This window comes from Orycteropus afer, unplaced genomic scaffold (assembly GCF_000298275.1).
Source record: "Orycteropus afer afer isolate SDZICR_OR568_19922 unplaced genomic scaffold, OryAfe1.0 scaffold00014, whole genome shotgun sequence".
NCBI classification, from domain to species: Eukaryota; Metazoa; Chordata; class Mammalia; order Tubulidentata; family Orycteropodidae; genus Orycteropus; species Orycteropus afer.
Genome location: NW_006921601.1, coordinates 4,312,448 through 4,326,559, shown reverse-complemented (window position 1 = coordinate 4,326,559; position 14,112 = coordinate 4,312,448). Strand labels below are relative to the sequence as shown.

At 43.2% G+C, this 14,112-nt stretch overlaps 1 protein-coding gene across 1 annotated transcript; it reads right to left on the bottom strand.

Moving 5' to 3' along the window:
* Window positions 1–371: 371 nt before the first annotated feature.
* On the bottom strand, window positions 372–13,576 carry EIF3F (eukaryotic translation initiation factor 3 subunit F). Its single transcript, XM_007954806.1, has 8 exons — window positions 13,177–13,576; window positions 9,353–9,423; window positions 9,063–9,142; window positions 8,136–8,273; window positions 4,349–4,440; window positions 1,296–1,432; window positions 1,052–1,165; window positions 372–449 (listed from the first exon to the last, which is right to left on the bottom strand). The coding sequence occupies exons 1-8, from the start codon at window positions 13,574–13,576 to the stop codon at window positions 372–374; spliced, it is 1,110 nt and encodes a 369-aa protein (XP_007952997.1).
* Between the last annotated feature and the right edge of the window lie 536 nt (window positions 13,577–14,112).

Sequence of the window (14,112 nt, the reverse complement as noted above, 5' to 3'; positions counted from 1 at the left end):
AGTGTCATTGTAAAACCAATGGGCTAAGAATAAGAAGGCTGTGAGGTCTGGGGTCAGGTGAAGCTAAGGTGGCTGGGCTGTGGGTGATGATCTTGTTGGTTGACTAGTCATGCCAAACACATACCAAGCTTTTACCCAGAGTACTCATTACCCTACCTTGTTATTGCCTGAATTCTACAACAGTTCTCTCCTTTCCACTCACTAATAAACTCACATAAGATGGAGGTGGTTTACAAAACGTAGGCTCTATTTATTTAGAGTCACAATCAGTTGCCTGATTCAGTGTGACTCAAGACCACAAAGAAACCAGTTCTCCTTCATACCATTCTGAGTCCCAGGATTGGGGGCCAGATTGGCAGGAGTGGCTTCCTTCATAGATTTACAAGTTTCTCATTGAGGGCAATCTGTGACTGTGTAAGATTGGCCAGGTAGGTCACCATCAGCAGGTCCTGGAAGAGAAAGAATCCATGAATGAATGGTTGGGTACAAATGATCAGAAAACTCAGTCCTCCTGCCAGTTCCATGGTGGACACTGAGATTGAGGACCATCCTGGATGAATGATAGCTGGGTGAGACAGAGCAGAGTCAAAGATGGAAGATGGGAAGGAAGAAAATGCTAGAGAACACTTTCTCATCTATAGTATTTCCCTTTACAGACTAGGGGCTCTTAAGCTCAGATCTAAAGATAGAATATAAGGGGTCTGTGAACTCAGATGGACAAAGTAAGAAATTATATTGTCGTTCACCTTTAAGTGAATTTTAGCATTTCTTTCAGTCATGAATCTATCTAACAAGTCACAGTAGTATCAACAGTGTATCAACGGTACCTGAGACAAGGAAATCAAGGAAGGAAGGAAGGCAATCTCCTGAACACGTGCACCATCTCGCCCTTCCTCCCAACCTGGACTGCAAGGGTACCAAAGGCAAAGCCTGCTTCCTTTACCCTACTCCAGCCATCCCACTCAACTCTCTGTCCTCCTTCATGCTGGTATGAAAGTGCTAAGGTGGGGGGAAGGACCCAGGTTCCTAGAGGCCCAGGGAGAGCACTCACATTGATGTTGCTATTAAGCATGGTCTCAAAGTCATCAGGAACAATTTTTGGTACTTGGTTAACCAGACTCATCAAGAAGCGGCCCACAGTGTTGTCTGCTGACACCTTTCCAGACTGAGCACCAAAACAAACATTCAAAGAGGCACAGTTACTTCTTTTCACTGAGAGGACTGTCACTTCAGTAGCACGTCCTTCAGTGACCCTAGAGTGGAGATACCCTTTGTTTTCCCTTCGCCCTTCTTACCAGCACATCCTCTGCATACTGTAACACTGTGCTCAGGGCATCCTGGATGCGGGCTGATGCCCCTCCAACTTGTTGCAAGTCACTTGAAAGCCCGATCACCCGATTGGGACTAAAACAGGTCTTCATAATCAGGTCAACTGTGGGGGTTGTGCAAAGAGACAGGCAATCCAATAATCCCATCATGAAGGACATGGTCTCTACCCAGCCCTTCTGACTCTTGCCACCCTCCCCCTCTGGACTCAATTCAGCTTCTTCAACTGCATTGTTCTGCCCTATTAGCTTTCCTCCCTCCTGGTACAGCCAGCTCCCTCACCTAGTGCTCTGTTAATCATCAATTTTGGGAGCTCTGGTGGTGAAGTACCTAAGGCATTTGACCGCTAAGCAGAAGGCTGGTGGTTCAAACCCACCAGCCACTCCTCGGAAGGACGAGTGGGCAATCTACTTCCACACAGATGTTGCTGTTGTTGTTATTTGCTGTCGAGTGGGACCCAACTCATAATGACACTTCCTTGGGTTCTGAGGTGGTATCACTACGGAACTAGATTGCCCAACCTTCTTTCCAAGGAGTGGCTGGTGAGTTTGAACCACCAGCCTTCTGGTTAGCAGTCAAGTGCCTTAGGCACTACACTACCTAAGGAGGGGGTTGCTATCGCTATCACTATGAGTCAGAATCAATTTGATGACAAGGAGTTTAGTTTTTTTTAACGAAAGGCCACATAGCCTCAAAAAACTAAACCCAACCCACTGTCACTGAGTTGATTCCGACTCACGGTGATCCTGTAGGATAGAGTAGAACTGTCCCAGAGGGTTTACAAGGCTTTATTATCTTTACGGAAGCAGACTGCCACATCTTTCTCCCGCAGGGTTGCTGGTGGGTTTAAACTGCTGACTTTTTGGCTAGCAGCCGAATGCCTTAACCACAGCGCCTCCGGAGTGCCCTCACATAGCTTCTGGTGATGAAAATTTCCCACCTCTAACAATTTTTCAAGTAATTTTCTTGAATTCCATTTACATAGGAGAATGACAATGACTTCTAATCAACATAAACTTTACAGTAACTCCTATTCCTGAATCCTAATCCAGAATTATTCATAGCGTTAAAAAAAAAAATGCAATAGACTCTTTGGATCCCACTTGATCTATAAAATCAGAATACTTACAGTGGAACTCTGGTACCTATATTAAACAAAAGTTCCACAGAATCCTGCATAGAATGGGAGAACAATGTGGAGCAAAACTAAAAAACGACCAGGTTTACAGGTCTGATAGAGCCTGGTGAGACATTGAGACTATGGCCCCTAGTTAGCCTTCAGGTTTGGATTTGAACTCCCTCCCGTGGCTTCCAGCCAAACAATAAGGAGGCATACAGGGTGAACATTTACATCAGACAGATACCCTCCTTAGAGTGATCAATCATGGGCAAACAGAAGGGCAGTATTTGCACAGGGAGATAGCTCAGGGGGCAGGAACGCATAGGAAAGAGGTAACTACAGGGAGGAAGTAGGAAGAAAGTTGTTACATTGTGGGGAATTACAGTCAATGTATTGAAACAAAATGTGTATGAATTGCTGTATGGAAAATTAATTTGCTCTGTAAACTTTCACCCAAATCACACACACACAAAAGTCCCAGAGGATCCTCTGATATACAGCCAGTGTTGACTCTGGTGGTACAGTGCCTACGGCATTTGACTGCTAACCTACTGTGGTTCAAACCCATCAGCCACTCCACAGAAGGAAGACCAGGCAATCTACTTTGTAAAAATTCACCACCCTGGAAACCCAATGGGGGTTGCTATGAGTTGGAATCGACTTGACAGCAGTGGATTGGACCCTATCCTACTTAAACACAGGGGAAGTTTGCTTGCCTTCATCTTGCCCCAGGAGCTCAGCAGCCACATTCAAAGCAGGGATACACTCACTATGAATCTGGATTGTTGCTGAACCTCTTCTATTCCTACTATGTTATGAAGGTCCAATGTGAGACATTTTTATGTAACCCCTGATCACAGCTGACATAACACTTTGAAGGTCTCACAAGGACTGGGAAGAAGACACTTCTTAGGGGACATCCTAATATGAGTAAGAGGGATTTAAACTGACATCTGAAAGGAAGGGAAAAAAACACCCTCACTCCTACCTAAGAACTTAACGTAAGCGTCACTGTGACATTATAGGGATGGGACCTGTAAGAATGAGTAGTTAGAAACTTTCAATTTAATGGCAAAATCCTGTGATGAACTTCTCAACAGACAGAATAGTGCATCAGAACAGACTGAGAAGGACTGCACTAGCACAGTGCATGGGAAATAGTTAATACCTGAAGAAGATGCCAGTGAACACAATGACCAAACACTGTGTGCTGTGCTTTTGAGAATATCATCTTATTACAATCTTCACAGTTATGAGCCTGCCACAATACTGGATAAAATTGATCCTTTCTTAGTATAGGCCACATCACTGGCAGAAAAAAGAGGTAGTAAAGCTGAATACATCAATTATATGTATCTACTACAAAATCTCCATCTGCTAAGAGATCAGTGTCTGAAAAATTAACTTGTATTCATTACAGTGTCATCCAAAAGAGGGAGAGGGAAAACAATTATTCCAGCAATTTCCCAGGAAGGAAGTGAAAACCACAAAATTACCAATGAGAAAATGAGAGTAATATGACTATGAACCAAGCAAACTCAGTGACTGATAACCAATATGGTTGATTAACTTGTGGGAAGGTAAAACAAGTCTCATCAGTGAAGCAAAGTGGGAACAAGGGACAGGACAAGGGGGTGATGGAGGTAAGCATTAATAAAAGTCTGGGGGTAAGAGCAGAATTGAGATAGGATTAGAGGGCCAGAAAACAGAGAAAACTAAAAGTGAGAATAGATGATTTATATAGGGATGGCCTTTCTACCTTCACAATCTCACAAGGTCAGTAAACACTACATTCCTCACCTTCTTTAAACTACCCAAGGCCCTCCATCCTTTCACGGAGCTGCCACTCCCTCCCTGCAAAATGCCAAAGACCTCTGAGGAGGGTCTGGGAAGGCTACTCACCTCCAATGCGTTCGGTGTCATAATATGCGTATCTCACTGTCAGAGGTGTGAACATCACACCCATGGTCCTCCCAGGGACACCCATTAAAGTGCTGGGGAGAGAGAAGGTCAAAGTAAACAGATGGCCTTGGAGAGGGTTTCTAGGCTGGAAAAGCAGTCATAGCAATGAGAAACAAGAGTATGGCCTCCAAGGTTCTGAGGTTAGAAGGCTGAGATCAATCACGTGAACCCTAGAGACCTCACGGGTACAAAAGTCACTTTCTCTCCTTAGTTCATTTCACACACAAAACCTTTGGCCTGTGAAGGGAACTCAGCTTTTGGACCTGGCCTGGTACCTTTATGAGGATTACTCCATACTCTGGACAACCTTGGTGATGAGCAGGATGGAAGGCTGGGTTTCCTTATGGAGCTTGCTGCCTATATACCACCCACATGGAAAGAAGAGACAGGGACAGGTCTCTTCTGAGACTAAGGCCTTCATCAACACCTTGGTTCACATAATGAACAGACAAAACTCCTACCCACCAACACTACTGCATTGGGGGCTAGAAATAATCTCACTATAGATGATTGTCTTTACTAAGTCAACCACACACTTTCAAGTGACTCTTGAGAAGTCTGAAATATCTGGGAAGAATAAGGAATCAGGTAACAACCAGAGCCTTGTGCTATAGCCCGCAAGGACTTGGCATCTACTATCTTTGTCTTATGCGTAATAATGAATGTGCTACATTAGTATCAGAAACAGAAAACAGTACAAAATTAAACAGGGTTAATGCACTAACAAATGCCTTCATTCTAATGGGAAGACACAATCCTTCCAACTCCCGCAGCAGCACCTTCTTCAGTATGCCACTAGGGCTTTTCTCAACACCCCCCTTCAAGGGGAATTTTAACAACCAGCAAGCTCAATGTGTCAAATGCTATTGCCACTTAACTCTGGGTCAACAGATACCCTCAAAATAAGGAAGTCTTCCTTTAATCTATACTAATGCTCAGTTCAAGGGATTAGGGGTAGCTCAGGAAACCAATGAACGTGGTGGAAAATCACGAAAAGAATACAAGTAAGGAATGACTGTGAACATCTGGTGTCTAGAAAAGACGACATTAAAGAAACATATAGAAGATGGAGGAACAGGCAGACAAGTGACACAGACCCTCTTCAACAAAGAAAAGAAAAACTAATTGACAGAGATACAAAAGATAATCCTGGAGCCCTGAGCTTTGACAGGAACTATACAGAAGTGGATTAGGCATCAACCAGTGGAAAAAAACCTGAACGAAAACAGTGAGTACAGACAGTCAGAGCTGCGGACTGTAAGCTACTCTGATGGGACCAATAGCCTGAATATTTCCAAGAGGTGCTGGGACCTGAGAATTGACCTAAAGATCAGTCCCGGTCACCAAGGGCTACAGAGATGACTGTGCTGGTGGCCTATGACTAGGAAGGGCAACAGTAAGGAGGGAGAAAACCTGAGCTGTTGACTTTCTGCTGTCCTGAGTGTGCAGACATTTTGATTGTTTACACACGGCGGCCATATTGGGTATTTAAAGTGACCAACGGCATAGCCATTTTGAATGCTTACAAGTAGTGGCCATTGTGGATATTTAAAGTGACCAATGGCACAGCCATTTTGAACCTTTACAAGTGGAAACCATTTTGGATTTTAAAGTGACAGCATTCTCATTTGGATTTCAGGGACCTAAGAATAGGCTCTGTTTGTCAAGGTTGGCAGGGACATGTGAGAGACTGACAACAGGAAAGGAGACAGGTGGTGAGTGTGTAAGTGCTGTCAACTAGTGAATAGAGGAGCACAGCATAGTACCCTGCTTGTGTAAATAATACACAAACAAAACAAAGAAAGAGAAAATCGTGGGCAAGTCATGCCAACATACAATCACCAATTAAATATAAACACAAAAACATCACAATGCCTCAGAGACAACAGAGCATCACAGTCCACACAAAGAAGCAAGATAAAAGCAGGAGAAACAAGGGACCAGGATACAGACCCAAAACACATCCCTGAGGAAGATGCAGGATTGGACCTCCCTGGTCAGAAATTCAAAAGAATTATATTTTGGTATCTTCAAAGGATTGAGAGACAGATCAAGGAAAACACAGACAAAACCCTAGAAGAATTTTGGAAGAAAATATAAGAACAAAATGACAAAATAAATGAAAAACTATAGAAATGATTCTAAATATACAGATAGAAATCCAGAAGATTAATACTAAATTGTCAGAAATAGATAACACATTGAAAGGGCAAAAGAGCAGAATTGATGCGATGGAAGACAGAAGTAATGAGATTGAAGACAAATACCTGAATACTTCTTCAGAAAGGGATCAATCAGAATAAAGAGCAAAACAAAATGAAGAAAGCCTAAGGTTCATGTGGGATACCATCAAAAGGAATAACCTACATGTCATTGAATTCCAGAAAAGGAACAGAAAAATAAAACCACTGAGAAAACTGTCCAAGATGTGTTGGAAGAGAACTTCCCTGATACGATGAAAGATGAGAATATATCCATTCAGGAAGTCCAATGAACCCCAAACAGGGCAGCCCCCAAAAGAAAATCACCCAGACATATAATCATCAAACTCACCAAAACCAAAGACAAAGAAAGAATCCTGAAAGCAGCACAGGAAAAACAAAAAGTTACCTACAAGCGGGAACCAATAAGACTAAGCTTGGATTTCTCGGCAGAAACCATGCAGGCGAGAAGACAATGGGATGGTATATATAAAACCCTGAAAGAGAAAAATTTCCAACCAAGAATTATGTACCCAGCATAACTGTCCCTCAAATATGATGGTGAAATTAGGATGTTTCCAGATAAGCAGAAATTAAGGGAATTTGTTAAAACCACACCAGCTGTACAAGAGATGCTAAAGGAAGCCCTCGGGACAGAGAAGCAACAACAGCCAACAACAACTGACCATTAACACACATGATAATATAACTCAATAATTGACAAACGAGGACAACTACAAACCAAAAAGAGGGAAAAAACTGTGTTGTTACAGAACTTCTAGATGGTAGGCAAGTCAAGACAACTGTAAGATAGAATGGACTGTTCTAAACTTGGGAAGAAAACTATAAATCACAGGGTAACCTCAAAGAAAAATGATAAACCTTCACATCAAAAGAAAGGACCAGTGTTAAGTATTCAGCAAATACTAAAACAATAGCAATGAAGGAAGTGATAACACGATTCATAAACAAAACAAGCTCAGCAAAGAAAATGATATGGAACAAAGAAATCGACACCATGAAAAAGCACCTAACAAAAGTTACAGCAACAAATTCATATTTGCTGATAATTACATATCTGGCAAGGGACTTAAGGAAACTTTCTTTGTTGGTTGCCAGGGGTGGGAGGGCAGGGGAGGGAATACCGGGGAAAAACAAAACAAAACAAAAAATGCACTGACCCATGTCACTTTTGTGTTGTGTATTTCACTGTACAAAAATTACATTTCAATAAAATGCATAAAAACCCAAACAAACAAACATACAGCTTCCTCAAATATCTAAATGGCTGTCATTTGAAATTGGTCAAGAGTGACAAGTAGAAACTTGAGGTAGAACTAAGAGTCAGTGAGTGGCAATTACAGGGACAGGTTTTGTTTCAGAGTAAAACTTTCCTAATGATAATTGCTGAGAGAGAAGGAATGGCTTCTTTAGGAGGCCTGGGGGGAGGGGGATTGGCAGTAGGAGAGTTATCCAGGCTGAACTAGATAGTCTGTTATGCCCCTGTAGCCCAAGACTGTGGTCACCTGACATAGGCCTTGATGCTCATGCGGCCACTCTGGAGGCTTGTGTCCACAGTGAGGTGAATGGGGTTGGGTGCCTCTCGGCTGTAGTACTCATGGATCAGCACAGAGTGCTCGGTGATGTCATGGCCTGTAGCATACCTGAAAATAGAGCATAGTCATGGAGGTAACTAACAGACTCATGCCTACACATGACAAACACCAAACTGGTAGCGGTGGCAGGGGTGTCTCTAGACACCTGACACCCCTATAAGAGTGATACAGTGATACCCAAAATGCCAAAAACAAGTGTTATAAATGCCCCTATTCTCTCCTCACTGAAAACTGTATCATATCAAGTAAAAGGCTGACTGTTGTTGTTGTTGTTGTTTGCCGTTGAGTCAGACCAGACTCATAGCAACCCCTCCTTGGGTTTCTGAGGCAGTATCACTATGGAAGTATATTGCCCCATCTCTAAGACCTCTTAAAAACTTCTAAGTCATCAGTAAGGCAAAAAACTTGCTCAGTAAGAGCTTACAATTCAAAATTAATGTTTTTGGACTCACAAGGGTTAGAACGGCCAGCAAAATATGCTGAATTCTTACTTTCTTCAGATAATATGGAGTTCCTAGGTTGCGCATATGGTTAACAAACTTGGCCGCCAGAGGAAAGGCTGGAGGTTGAAGTCCACACAGATGTGCCTTGGAAGAAAGGCCTTGCAATCAACAGACAGCTCACAGCCATTAAAAACCCTATGGACTACTCTGTCGGTGCTCTACTCTGACACAATAGAGTCACCATGGGTTGGAATCATCCTGATGGCAACTGGTTGGTTTTAGGGTAAGGTAATATACTTAAATACTGTCTCTAAGAGAGGGAGCACAATATCAATGTGGTGGCAAGAGACCACAGCAATCACTGGGAGACATTCCATCTCCTCCTACAACTTACCAGCCTAGGATGAGCTCATTTGGAGATACTTTCTTGTGCAATTCATACATGTTCTTCGCAAATTCCATGTCAACAGCCACCTGAGAAGGAATGCAGGAAAGGAAGCTAAGAAGTCAGAAGCCTATAGAGAAAATAAAAAGACACTAATCTCAAGCAGGCCTAGGAGAAGTATAACAAAAGCTCCCTGGGCAGTAGAAGCTCTAGTTATGAGCACAACATATTGTATGGTAGAGCTGTCTAGCAAATGAACAACCAGAGCCTGCAGAGGGACAGCCCAGATTCCCACTCACCTCATCTTCAGACTCATTGTGAGGCACCGAAAAGCAGTTGGTAACTTCCACTGAGTGCTTGTCGACAGTTCCTGTAAAAGAGAATCATTCACGTGTTATGTGATTCAAGGGCCCCGAATGGCCTCTGACCACTTTCAAATACTTTAGAAGGTGTCCTCAAAGTCAGTGACCACCGCACTGAATTCACTAGTTCCAAGTTCAGTCATGTGCATCAATGGGATGAGGATTCTCCAGGGACCTGAAACCTTGGAGCAACTGCCAACCTCTTCCCCTAACCATTACCAAATAGGATTTGGTCTTCCTTCACAGGATCTCCTTTTGTCTATCTGTTATGTTTCACTACCAGCCCTACTCCTGACCTTGATACATACACACACACACATATTTTTTTTTCCTCTACCTAAATTTTATTTCATTGCTGTTGTTGGGAATATACATAACAAAGCATACACCAATTCAATAGTTTCTGTATGTACAACTTTGTTGTTGCTGTGGTTATGTGCCATCGAGTTAGACTCGACCCACAGCGACCCCTCCTTGGGTTCCTAAGGCAGTATCACTATGAAAGTAGATTGCCCAATTTCCCTGCCGAGATGGACAACTTTAGTAACATTGATTCCATTCTTAAAGTTCAAGTAGAACCATTCTTCCTCTTCTTTTCTGAGTTGTTCACCCTCATCAACATAAACTAATTGCCTCCTAATCTTTTGAGTTGCTGTTGTCAATTTGATCCCATTTAGACTATCCTTAAAAAGCGTAATGTTCGAGGCAGACTTTTTTTTTTTTTAAACTAGTTAAGCTAAACTATATTTGGTTTTAAGAAGACTTCACAGCATATTTTTGGTTTAAGATTTAAAGATAACTCAGGGTAATAGTTTTAGGGGTTCACCCACCATCCATGGCTCCAGAAAGTCTGGAGCATATAAGAATTTAAATTCTGTTCTGAATCCCTTCCCGCCCTAGTTTGATTAGGAGTATGCTATGGAATCTTTGCTCAAAATGTTCAGTAATGATAGCCAGGCACCATCTAGTTCTTCTAGTCTCATGGCAATGGAGGTAGTTATTCATGGAGGCATTTAGCCACACATTCCATATCCTCCTCTTAATCCTAACTGTCTCCTTTTTCTTCTGTTGTTTCAAGTGAATGGAGACCAACTGTTGTGCCTTGATGGCCGCTTGCAAACTTTTAAGACCCAGGCAGTATGCAATGAACTAGGAGACAGAACACAAGCACTAAACACATATTAGGTCAATTAACAGGCATATCCCATGAAACTATGACCCTGAAAATCCAAACCAAGGAACCAAATCCTATGGTGTTTGGCTGTATACATATTTTTTTACTGTGGCATAGACATATATAATAAAACATTTGCCAATTCAATATTTTTTACATGAAAAAAATTATCTGTGTATTTCTCCATCTTGAGTTTAAGGTTAGAGTAGAGGTCATTTTTTTCAAACTTAATTCTAAGCTCTGATGGTGCAGTGCCTAAGGCATCTGACTGCTAACCAGAAGGCTGGCAGTTCAAACCCACCAGCCACTCCTCAGAAGGAAGGTTGGGCAATCTACTTCCATAGTGATAACACCTTGGAAACCCAAGGAGGGGGTCGCTATGAGTCAGATGTGACTCGATGGCAGTGAGTTAATTAAAAAAAACAACAACAACAACCCGTTTCTGGTACATAAAAAGGCATTAGTGACTTCATTTAACCAAATGAAGTATGTTTCTTGAGTTAATGTGTACCTGAGAAAATTTTAAGTTCCTAGTACGCAGAATCTACACTTCATAAGCACTGCCCATTTACACCCAGCACTGTACTATGATCTCCATCTTCTTCCAGAGGCTCACTGTAATATTTGGGACACTAAGTAATGCCTAAGGCACTTGACTGCTAACCAGAAGGCTGGCGATTCAAACCCACCAGCCACTCCTCGGAAGGAAGGTTGGCCAATCTACTTCCGTAGTGATACGGCCTTGGAAACCCAAGGAGAGGTCGCTATGAGTCGGATCCGACTCGACAGCAATGAGTTTGGTTTGGTTTAGAAGCATAAACCTTGGGTGAAGAATTGTTCCTTTAGTTACATTTTTCCACTGAGTTCAGAAACCTTGCCAGTGTAGATTACAAAGTAAGGAGTAAATTAGTGTTTGTTGAGTACCAAGTCAGTGATGTAAAAATTATTTGTTACAGCAGCTTAAAGCAGGGCAGTGACAGAATGCTCTCATGCTTAGAGAGGTTAAGAATGGGGTGAGGATGGGGGTATAGGATGAAGGAAAGGAACCTGGCAAATGTGTGGAACTTTAAAAAACAATGAGGCACAGCAGGGATGACTTTTGTGGCAAGGAGAATATAAAGCCTTGGTCTGAGAAAAGCCATGGCTGTTTGGGAGACAATGGATCAATTTAGTTTCTGTAAATACCATGTGCTACACCCACAAAGATAGAAGAATGTATGTGTGTTTGTTTAGGGTGGTGTAGTGGGTGGTCAGAACCCACCAGCCACTCCAGGGGAGAGGTAGGGCAGTCTGCTTCCACAGCCTTGGAAACCCCATGGGGCGGTTCTCTGTCCTATTAGGTTGCTATGAGTAGGAAAGGACTTAGTGGCAAGAGCTTTAGGCCTAACTTGATAAAGTTGAACAGTTACATGCCTTTTGTATTAATTTTGTTCTCACAAAGACTATGTCTAAAGTAGCACATAGCTAATATCTGGTGGAATTTACCTACAAATCTCATCCTTTTTGCACTACATTGTCTTCTAAGGTGTACGGACTGTTATATGTTCAAGAGTAAGAAAGAGAAATGATGCATGAGGACTGGAATGGGTCCTCAAAGATGTCAAAAACCTGTGATAAAATGAAATGGAAACGAATCTGTGGGGCAAGCAGTTTCGAGAACGGGGTTCATTATTAACAATACATCTTCGTTGTTTTTAAGTTTTTATAATGACTTTAACATAAAATATCTATTATCCAAACTAAGAACAGGGGCAGAGAAAAAACTATGATTTGATGGTTAAATAGAATCATAAGCAGATGAATGGCATTGTTTTTGTCCAAATGTAACAGAGACAACACTGGGAAAACACCACATCAGAAGCACTATTAAAGGAAACGTAGGGACAAAGCATCACGCTTAGAGGTTTCCAAAAAACCAACCAACCAACCAAACTCACTGCTCTGGAGTCAGATCCGACTCATAGCAACTCCTCCTTGGGTTTCTGAGGCAGTATCTCTACGGAAGTAGATTGCCCCGTCTTCATTCCGAGGAGTGGCTGGTGGGTTTGAACCACCAGCCTTCTGGTTAGCAGTCAAAAACCTTAAATGGGCTCCAGCCAAACTGGTTTAATTGTTGGGAGAGTTATCTTTTTACAGATGCCCCCACTCCCTTGCCAACTAGTTAGAAAGTTCTTTGTAAGCATCTGGAAAATAGGGACATTCACGGATAAGGAAAGGAAACGTAGTCACTGGGCTTAAGATTAAGAATTCCAGCTAAAACTCAGTCACTTGCCGGTTGGCATTTGAGCTCATTTTTGGTAGACTGGGGCTAATAATACTTAAGGTGAAATGCTAGGAATAAAATGCGTATTACTCGGACATAATTATTTATTCGATAATAACTACTCATATGTTTTATGTTACCCAAAGTGACAGCATACTCGCAAAGAGAAGAGAAACAGAAGGGATGGAGAGACAAGCAAGCAAGGTGGTGGCGGAAAGAAAAACAGGCAAGACGCCAGAAATGAAAGGGTAACGAGAAACAGGAGTAATAAATGGGAGGTGGGAGGGAGGAGAAAGAGAATATTAGTTTCCTCTCACCACTCACCCAACAAGGTCCCGATCACTCGGGCAGCGCCCTCATTGCGTCGCTCATAGCTGTCCACAATGGAAGCTAAAATGACCGGGTGCAGCCGGACCACACGGCCGCCAGGGAAGGGCCCTGGAAGAGCCGGACCAGGCGGCAGTGGCGCCGGGGTCTGCGCCGACGCTTGCACTGAGGCCGGGTTCTGCCCCGAGGCCGCGGTCGTAGCCGCTGCGGCGGTCGGGTCTGAGGATGAGGCAGGAGTTGGAGCCTGAGCCTGAGCCGGGGCTGGCGTCTGAGCCGGAGCTGGAGCCGGGGCCGGGGCCGGGGCCGGGGCCGGGGCCGGAGCCGGAGCCGGAGTAGCAGCGGGTGCTGCAGCTGGAGTTGCGGGAGGAACACTCACCGGTGGAGACGGCGTGGCCATCTTGGGGAAAGAGAAGGAGCTAAGAGAGGAAGGAAGTGGGTTGGTAAAGTTTATGACTACGATAGGCTGAATATGCACCTCGTGAACTAGATCTTTCCATCTATTGGTTACTGATACTTCTCAGGGCACTAAGATTTCCTGCTCTGTTTGTAAATTCTTCCGGAGTTTGTGTTATTGCTTTTGGTCCGATGCGCACTCGGTAAGAACCATGTCAAAAAGTTCCGAGTAAACTTGGGATGGCGTTGGGAAAAGAGCGAAAGCTCAACACAGTTTGCGCACATGCCGCCAGATGGAACCAGAGAGCAGCGCAAGGTCCCAATTCGTGTTTTCAGAACTAGATGGGAAACTGGATGTCAAAGTTCCATTATTAGCGCTTTGTTCTTGACCACATCATAAAGTGTCAATAGAGTGATTCATTCATTCAATAAATCTGCTGCAAGTTGTTGTTGTTGTTGTTATTTGCCGTCGAGTCGGCCCCGACTCATAGCGACCCCTCCTTGGGTTTCCGAGGCAGTATCACTACGGAAGTAGGATTG